Source organism: Rhincodon typus, chromosome 7 (genome assembly GCF_021869965.1).
Source record: "Rhincodon typus isolate 14 chromosome 7, sRhiTyp1.1, whole genome shotgun sequence".
Taxonomy (NCBI): domain Eukaryota; kingdom Metazoa; phylum Chordata; class Chondrichthyes; order Orectolobiformes; family Rhincodontidae; genus Rhincodon; species Rhincodon typus.
Window position 1 is genome coordinate 77,589,980 of NC_063338.1, and position 10,071 is coordinate 77,600,050.

At 40.0% G+C, this 10,071-nt stretch overlaps 1 protein-coding gene across 1 annotated transcript in view; it reads left to right on the forward strand.

Annotated features, from left to right (window-relative positions):
- Nucleotides 1-10,071, forward strand: part of LOC109912424 (activin receptor type-2A) — a 322,124-nt gene that overhangs the window by 83,286 nt on the left and 228,767 nt on the right. The window contains exons 2-4 of the mRNA XM_048599566.1: nt 251-458; nt 650-759; nt 6,710-6,864. Coding sequence (XP_048455523.1) covers nt 251-458; nt 650-759; nt 6,710-6,864 — 473 coding nt within the window. The remainder of the gene's footprint in view (nt 1-250; nt 459-649; nt 760-6,709; nt 6,865-10,071) is intronic.

Consider the following 10,071-nt stretch of genomic DNA (forward strand, 5'->3'; position numbering starts at 1 on the left):
TATAATTGTGACTTGCTGCCCAAAGACAATTGTCACTCCAGTGGGGAATAACTAACTGAGTGTACAGCCTTTTAAATTAGCCGTAAACCTTACTTTTATTTGGTTCTACCCAATGTTTATGTGACTTGGAAGTGACTGTAAATATTATGTTCTTGTCTCTCTTCCTCCCCACCCACTCCCACCACCTTCCCCCCCACTCCCTGGCAATAGAATTCAAGGCACCAAATCCTACTTGTTTTTCTTGTTGTAGGTGCAATCCTTGGTAGATCTGAGAAGCAAGTTTGTATTTTCTATAATGCAGACTGGGAGAAAGATCGAACAAATCTCAGTGGGATTGAGCACTGTGATGGAGAAAAAGATAAACGGCGACACTGTTTTGCTACGTGGAAGAACAATTCTGGCTCCATAGAAATTGTAAAACGAGGCTGTTGGCTGGATGATTGGAACTGCTACGACAAGTATGCAATAATAGTTTGCTGTCTTTACCTTTTTAGAAAACTCTTGTATCTATACTTTTGAATTTTATAAGTACTAAATTTTAGCTGCAGTATTTAAGCATTTTCCGTTAAGAGTAAGTTTTATTAATATTCATTATAATCTCTTGGCAATGAACAAATATCAAATCAATCGGTATAATTTTTGTTTGTAGGGGTGAATGTATTGAAACAAAAGAAAGCCCTGAAGTTTTCTTCTGCTGCTGTGAAGGCATCAAGTGCAATGAGAAGTTTTTTTATGTCCCAATAATTCAGGAACTGCCATGTAAGTTTTACCTTTGTAACCTTTATGGTTAAACATTTAAATGATTACCCAATATGAATGAAAGGATACAGGAACAATCTTGAAATGAAAATCCTAAAATAATACATTTTGTTTAAATGCCATTGTGCAATTAGTTGTTCTGTTGTTCTTATTCATCAACAGATACCATAGAAACTGCATACCTGTTTCTGGACTGTTGGAGATTTATAATATTCTAAGCTTTGTCTTTCAGTAACTTGAAACTTGATGCATCTTTCCCATACTGTGCACTGCATTGAAACTAGCTTTCACCTTATAGTAGAGGTGTTGCCTGTGCCCAATTTGTCGTGCTTTTTAATGACTTGATCTTTACTTGCTTCTTATCTATGTGATGCACAGCCAGTTTTAAGAAAAACTTAAGGCTTATATAATGCATTTAACAACCTCCAGACATTGCCAAGGATTAGAGGAAGGGAAATGCTACAACTGGAATTAGGTTCTGCAGAGCTTCCTTGGGGGTGAAAAAAATGTAAAACAATATACCTGTACCCCCTAAACTGAAATACAGTACCACCTGGACTTTAATCAGTGCAGAAATTTTAGCAATTTAATTAAATCACTGTTAAACTGTATTTTAAAATATAATGATCTGCGTACTGTTAGATTGACTAAGCTCCATCTAGTGGCAGAAGTTGATCAGTGCAGCTGGTTGCCCTTGATTACAGGCACTGACTCACATCTGCCATCACTTGGAGCCCGGGTCTTCCATGCTAAGTCAAGAGGGAAGTGAGGATCTAAGAGAGCAGCCTGCAGAAAAGGGAAGACAAGACATGGACCCTTAAGGTAGGAATGAGGCCCAGGGGAGGTGGGCAGGAGTGGAGCAGAAAAGAGAAAGGAATTGAGGCCCAGAGAGGGATAACAAAACTCAGCAGAGGTGTTCAATTTGCAAGCAAGTTAACCTGGGCAAAACAAATTGGGAGATGAGACTGGGACAGGAATCAAAACCAAAGCAGAGTAAAGTAGGATATAAGACTAGGGGGAAGGCCAAGATGGAAAGGTGGTCGGAGGATGCAAACCAAATCTACTGGATGCTGATTTGTAAGTGTGAGGGAGGCTGACAAAGTACTTAATGCTAAAACAAAAGTGGTGAACCAAAACAAAATAATTGGCTTCAAAGAATAAAAAATCAAAAAAAAACTGCAGATGCTGTATATCATCTACCAGCTCTGCTGAGCTTTTTCCAGCAATTTCTACTCTTGTTTTCCTTCAAAGAATAACACCAAAACAATGTTAAGTGGGGCAGCGTTAAATAAGGACTAACTATATATACAAATGCCTGGCTAGTTTTCACTTTTTTTTAAAAAAGAAGTCTGCTCAGAAATTTATGTCCGTGTATCATGAAAAAATAGTTCAGTTTGGAGTAGGGGTGCAGTGTATGTGTAAAAGTTTTTTTTTAACAAGCTGCTCACTTCCTCATGGTTTCTTCCAAGTTTTAGGATGTTGCTTTGCGAGCTATTTTCTGATGTGATTCCATTTTAACATTTGAAAATTATTGTGACTCTGAATGCCAGCAAAAACAAAATGGCAATAAAGCAGTATAGTGTCATTCAATATATAGTTATTAAAGTTTGTATTATATAGACTAGTACATAATGTCAAAGATGAAAAGTGAGCTGATTAGCTCAGTTGACAAAATGGCTATTAAATCATATTAAAAGGTGGAGCAGACTTGAGGGGCTGAATCGCCTACTCCTCCTAGTTCCTGCATAGATTGGATAAACACCTGCAATATGGGGTTCAAACCTCATTTTGGCTGAGGGAGACTTGGAGCCTGCTTTGGCTGAGCCAGAATTTATTGCCTGCCTCTAATTGCCCCTGAGAAAGTGGCAGTGAACAGTTGTCTTGGATTGCTATAGTCAATTTGATGCAACTATGTCCACAATGATGTTAGAGAGGGAGTTCCAGGATTTTGACTTAACAATACTACAGATTGTGTTTAATGATATGTTAACAGCTGAGTTATGCTAATGATAAGTTAGCACTTAATGATATGTTCCCAAGTAAGATCGTGAGTGGCTTGGAACTTTCAACTGGTGGTGTTCCTCTCCCCGCGACTCCCACTTCAGCGCCACACTCCCCACTAACACCACTAACCCCGACACCTTTCCCTGCAACTGCAAGAAGTGCTGCACCTGCCCCTACACCTCCCCCCTCACCTCCATTCAAGGCAAAAATCAAACCTTCGACATCAGACATGGGTTCACCTGCACATCTGTCAACTTGGTCTACTGCATCTGCTGCACCCGATGTGGCCTACTCTACATCGGTGAGACCAAGCGGAGACTCGGAGACTGTTTTGTAGAACATATGAGCTCTGTACGTGACAAACAACAACACCTTCCGGTCGCAAAACATTTTAACTCCCCCTCCCACTCCCTGGATGACGTCCATCTTGAGCGACCTCCAGTGTCACAATGACGCCACCCACAAATTTGAGGAACAGCACCTCGTATTCTGCTTTGGGAGCCTATAGCCTGATGGCCTGAACGTGGATTTTACCAGTTTCAAAATCTCCCCACCCCTGGGCTCATTCCATGACCAACCTTCCCTCTCATCCCCGCCTCCTTGACCTGACACGACCTGTCCATCTTCTCTCCCACCTATCCGCCACTCTCACTTCACTGACCAATCCCCACCACTGTCTATCTGCACTCACCTATCACCATTCCACCTATCTTCCCCAGCCCCACCCCAATTGTCTATTTATTTCTGAGCACCCCACCTCCCCCTTACCCACCCCCCACCGGCCATTTCTGAAAAAGGGTCCCAACCTGAACATCAACTTTCCTGTTCCTCTGATGCTGCCTGGCCTGCTGTGTTCCTCCAGCTCCACACTTTGTTACCTCGTGTTCCTATTATCTGCTGCTCTTGTCCTTTTGGATGGTCATGGTAATGGGTTTGAAATGTACTGTTTAAGGAGCCTTGGTGAATTTCTGCAGTACGTTCATTGACAGGCCTGCCTTTGCGGGGAGAACTCAAGAAGAAGGTTAAAGAATCATTAGACTCTCAGTCCACCCTCCTCTTCGGTAGCATGGATCTAGTGGATCCAGAGTAGACTTCCCAGCACTCCAGGCTTATTTCCACAGTTACCATTATGGCCTTGGATGCAGGGGAGCTCACTACTTTTAAAACAATGTTTGTAATTCTCTTGGGCTGTCACAGCTCAGTATTTGTGAACCAGTGTTCCTGGAAAAAAATAATTAGGAAAGCAAATGAAGTGTTGACATTTATTGGAAATAGAAAAGGGTATTGATGTTGGGACACCTTTCTGCAATGCATAAGAGACAACACCAGAAGACTGTACAGTTTTAGTTTCCATTTATTTAAAGAAGGACATAAGTTGCATTGCAAGCAGCTCATTGTTCTGATTCGTGGAGCAAAGATTTGTCTTATGGGGAAATGTTGACCAAGTTGGGTGTTATACCCTTTTGGTGTTTAATACATTGAGAGTTGATCTTAGAACCATAGAGTATAGAAGAGGCCTTTGGTTCATCGTGTCTGTACCGCCAAAAGTCTACTACTACTTACAGAAGTCCCACTTGCCCGCACTAGGCCCATTGCCTGATTCTTTTGCTATTTATAACATCTTATTGAACAAAAAAAGGAACTGACAATGAGGGAACTTGTGGAACTACTAATTTCTGTAGGTCAGGGTCAGAGGTCTGGATTCGAGTCCTACCTGATCCAGAGGGGTGTCATAACATGTCCAAATGATTAAAAATCATTACATAGTGATAGGAAAATCCCATCATGTGAGATTCTGGAGGATCTAGGTTTCACAACAAATAGTCTTAAGTCTTTGTAACTCTGTTCTCCAGAGAGCAGTGGAAACTCAGTCATGGTCCAACTCCGCTTTAAAGATATTCAGTTTTGGATCTGCCAGTGAAATGAGGGTTACGGGAGGCAGTGGAGTTCAGGCTGCAGTTTAATCAGGCATGGAGTTGGCTCAAGAGACCCAATTGCCTATCCCTGCGTCTCAAACTGACGAAATTATCTGATTTGAGCTTTTAGGTTACCTTGAAGTTGTATGCTGATCAACTCTTGCACTTAAAAGCATTTAGTCTTGCAAATGTGACATTTGTCAATGTACAGCATTGATAATGTTTCACATTTCCAATTCCCACCCTAATCGTCTCTTCACCCTGGAGGCCCAAATGCTCTGCACATTTGTCCTACTTTAGGGCAGCCTGAGGGCTCTTATTTTTCTAATCAACCTGTTCAGAGATGTTATTGCACATCCCTGGAATAGATGGGACTTGAACACAGGCCTCCTGGCTCAAAGGCAGGATTACAACCACTGCACCACGGGAACTTTTCAGTTCTTTCTTTCATGGTTCCAGTTTCCTGGTTGACCTTGGTCTCCCAATGAACATTTTCTCATTTAATTTATTGCATTTCCTCAACTAAAAGGTGTGTAACTATGCATCTATTTTGGAAACCGAAAGAACTGCGGGTGCTATAAATCGGAGACAAAAATAGAAATTGCTGGAAAAGCTTAGCAGGACTGGCAACATCTGTGGAGAGAAATCAGAGTTAATGGACAAGAACCTGTAACAAGGATGATATTAGCAAGCTGAAGGTCTCAATAATTTAGTAGCATCTGATTCTGCATCATTCAGAAATGTGTATTCCTATTTTTAATTGCAGAACTTGGTGTTCTTCCAGTATTTTGTTTTATGAATTTGAAATGCCAGGGATTGTTTGGTTTAAGCATGTACTGCCAGTGAGCTTTGTTCAGCAGATGTTTATATTAGATTCAGTTCTGCATTTTAGATGGCATATGGTGATATATTCTGTTGTTAAATCACATGAAATACTTTGCAGTAACATGATTTGCTTTTGGAACATCTTTCTTGATTTTCAGAAAATGAAGAGCTAAGTTCTGTTCTCAAAAAAGTACAGAATTAATTTGTTTACCTTTTTAACTTTTCTAACTGTCATTAAATCGTGGATTTGTGGAAAGAATTTTGCCAATTGAAATTGAGTTGTTGTACCAATAATTAGGGTCTCCTATTTTTTTCTATTCTCTCCCTCACTCAAAAGCAAGTGCAAAAGTTGATTCTATTCATGCACATTAAGTCTAATTTGGGAGCAAAAGTGGTTAACAAGAATAAAAAGCAAATCCTGCCTTGCTGATGAGGAATTGTTGGTGAGATTAAAGGAATGCTTAATTCCAGACAAGATGTTAGAATAAACGAGACTCCTCAAATTTGTGATATTTCAGGAACTGTTTAGGAAAGTCAGATTTTACTCCACCTGAGCTATGGCTGTTTCTTAGACTAACATCAATTGCCTTAAAATCAATTTGTATCTGATTTTCAGTAACTTAAGTTCCATGTATTAAATCAGAACTTCCTGAAGTTGGATGGGACCTAATGGGGTCTCTAGCTCTGAGGCAACAACAGCAGCTCGGAAACTCTACTTTAGTTTTAATAAATGCGCTTCCCCAGCTTTAGCAAAAGCAGGCCATTCTCTTCTAATCTTACCTGCACCTCACCATATTCTCAGTTCTTACTGTGGGGTCACAACAATTTTGAAGTCTCAAAATGGGGTCTCAATGGGAAAATGTTTTAGATTCATGTTTAGATTCTGTATATTAGATGTGCTGTGTTCTGTATCTGTTAATGCTAAGTGAATTGTCATGCTGAAACAAAAATTCTTCCACTGTTTTTATCTGAGCATGATTGAAACTTAGTATCCAAGGTTCACAACTGGTAATTTTATTAAGGTGGAAGAATATGTAGTAACTGAAATGGGATACTTCAGTGTTTTTATTTTTGAGTACAGTTTCAAATCTAGGTCAATCCAATATTATGACCGTTAATAAAGTGATTAAATCTTTAGAATTTTGCCTGGTTGGCACAACTCACTTCCTATGAGAGATCTAATTACTTTTTTCCTTCCTCCACAGCAACATCAAACCCAGTCCCATCAAGGCCTCCACTGCTGACCATTTTGCTTTATTCACTGGTACCCATCATGGGATTTGCTGTAGTTGTGTTGTTCTCCTTCTGGATGTATAGGCATCACAAATTGGCATATCCGCCAGTACTTGTACCAACTCAGGTATAGCTCAAAATCTTTTTGTCAATTCATCTTTGTTTACTCTAATACATAAAAGTAAATATGAAAATGCATTTCAAGTGTATGTAAAGAGTAGTTTTGCAGACTAATGAGTCTAGCCTTCATTTTTGCCTGTTCAGAGCACTTATTCGTAATTCTGATATGGCGCACCATCTGTTAACAAACAAAATTTTTTGCATGCTAAACTTGGCATTCAGGTTAATGACAAGACCTACCATTAAGTAGAGCTCTGCACTTTAGTAAAGGTCTTGAAATCATGTAGCTTCACTAATCTGTTGCTTTATAGACCTTTCTGCTCTAAATATTTCATGGTTTTAACAAGATTTGAAGGTTATAGAGAAAATGGTACCAAGGTAAGAACTTAACAAAGAGATCAGCCATGGTCATATTGCATGGAGAACAAACTCAAAAGACACATTTGGCCCATTCCTGTTCTTGCATTACCTTGAGTGTATTCAGATAGTTAATGGTTTATTGTGAATTTGAATTCATTAATTACCATTCACCCATGGCCTGGGATGGTTATGGCAGGGCCCAGTAACTGGGGCCTGGAGCACTGGCAGATCACTGTAGAGCCATAGTCATAGAGCTGTACAACATGAAAGCAGACCCTTTGATCCAACTTGGCCATGCTGATCAGATATCTTAAATTAATCTAGTCCCATTTGGCCCAAATCCCTCTAAACCCTTCCTATTCATATACCCATCCAGATGCCTTTTAGATGTTATAATTGTACCAGCCTCCTCCATTTCCTCTGGCAGCTCATTTCCATACACGCACCACCCTTTCCATGAAAAAGCTGCCCCTAAGATCCTTTTTAAATCTTTCCCCTCTCACCTTAAACCTATGTCCTCTAGTTTTGGACTCTCCCACCCTGGGAAAAACACCTTGTCTATTCACACTATCCATGTCCCTCATGATTTTATAAACCCCTGTAAGGTCGCTCGTCAGCTTCCGACACGCCAGGGTAAATAGCTCCAGTCTACTCAGCTTCTCCCTGTAGCTCAAACCCTCCAACCCTGGCAACATCTTTGTAAGTCTTTTCTGAACCTTTCAAGTTGCACTTTAGATCATTTGGGACTTAGAGCCTTGATCAGGAGCAACACTACAGCATGTGATCTTTGTCCCTATTCCTGTATTCAACATAATTTTGCGACCAACTTCAAAAGAACCGACTTATGAATGAATTAAACTTTGCTATTATTCATTGTCCCTTTTTCATCTTGAGTAGAATCAACATAACTTGGGAAACACAAGCTAGATGCCACATGGGCACATTTGGTGTGTGCATACTGAGCGTCTGCAATCTTAACTTTGCCTAACTTGCTCAGCCTTATTCTTTTAGCTGTACTTACTCTTCTAGTACAGTGAGGTGCCTGCTATAGAATATGCAAGTCTCCGAAGCACAAAGGGATGCAGGGGTCACTGCAGCCTGTAAACCAGGGCTTCTGTTTCAAGTTTGAGATCCTGATTCTAAAATAATTATTTCCTCAGTCAGCTAAAAGCAGAGCTGATGCATTTGAGGCAATGATGAACTTTTTCATCCAGACTGCCTTCATTGAGAGGAAGCTACTCTTAGTGGTCCAAATTTTCCAGAATCTAGTTGTTAATCTAATTTGATAGCGCAAGATGTGCTGTAGGTGCTGGTTGGATGAGGTTTTCCATGGGTTTTATGAGAGGCACACTTTCTCATTTGCTTCGGGGAGAAGTTGACAATGATCTGAATTCTATTCCTGAGTGAGTACTCCTACAAGCATCATCTACATACTGAAGGTCTTGTGAAGACACCACTGGTCAGTGGCTAGAAAGGCATTCTCCCAAGCCACTGCGCATAGCACTGAGGTGCTGATCACTCAAAGCCAGCTCTGCTAGGCAGGGCATGTTGTCTGCATGCCTGAGAAGGTACTCTGAGGGTAACTCAAAACTTGGTTGGGCAACAGACTCTCAAGCAGACAACAGAAATACTCCAGATTCACCATCAAAGCATCCTGAAGACATTTAACATCTCTGACTTATGGGAGGCTCTGGCTCCTGGCTGACACAAGTGGCATAAGATAATCCTAGAAAGTGGAAAACACATCAGGAGATTTTATTGGGAGCACCTGAGGTAAAGTCAAGGCATCAGAAAGAGTGAACACGAACGTCTTAACAGCTCATCTGCCCTCCCCACTAGGCATCACATGCCCCATGTGTGGCAGATTGCACAATGAACCTATCATCTATTTTAGAATCCACCGAACTGGATTAGAAGTGAGTCATCCTCCCCTTAGACAGTCCCTGGGATAAAGACATAATTGTACTACTTATGCTAGTACTCTCAGAACTAAAACTTTAGCTATAAATGAAAAGAAAATGCTGACTAATGCTGGAGTGAAAAATCTGAAATTAAAATATTTTAAGTGATGGAATAGCAAGTTTTTTTGACATTTCTTATTGTAATTGCTAATGTTTCAAATATAGATGCTTTGGCAAGACTGGCTGGCAATGTTGGAATTTTTAAATCATAGACTGGTGCATGTGTTTTTGCTACGTATCAAATTACCAGAACTTTGCCATTTTTGAGACTGTTACAATTAGTGTTATGAGTTTTTAGTGCCCTCTGCTGTTTGAAAATATAATTAGTTGATTTGACAATGTTGAGCTGTAGCTACTTCTGTGGTTGTAAAAATATAATTATTTCCTTCAGTTAGGTTTGTCATGAGATTTAGATTTGATTTTTTTTTAATGTTTTGACTTTGGGATATGTACATAAATTCTGTGCCAAATACTGTATTAATGTTAAATATATTATTATACAGTACCACAGCAATAGATCAGTGTAGTTTGTCTTGTATCATTAAGTTTTGTTCAAGAGAGGTATCACAACTCAAGCTATCTTTTTGACCAGTTTTTGTGCAGTAAGTAATTTATTATATGAATTCAAATTGCCAGTATGTCATCTTTCGGAGATTATGTTCTTGATTTAATCTGATTTTGATTTATTGTAGTTACATATACCTAAGTACAATGAAAAGTTTTTTGTTTTGCAAGCAGTACAGGCAAATCATAGCAAACAAGGACATACAGATTTAGTAGGAACTGCAGATGCTGGAGAATCCGAGACAACAAGGTGCAGGGCTGGATGAACACAGCAGGCCAAAAAGCCTCTCTGCTCCTATGATGCTGCTTGGCCTGCTGTGTTCATCCAG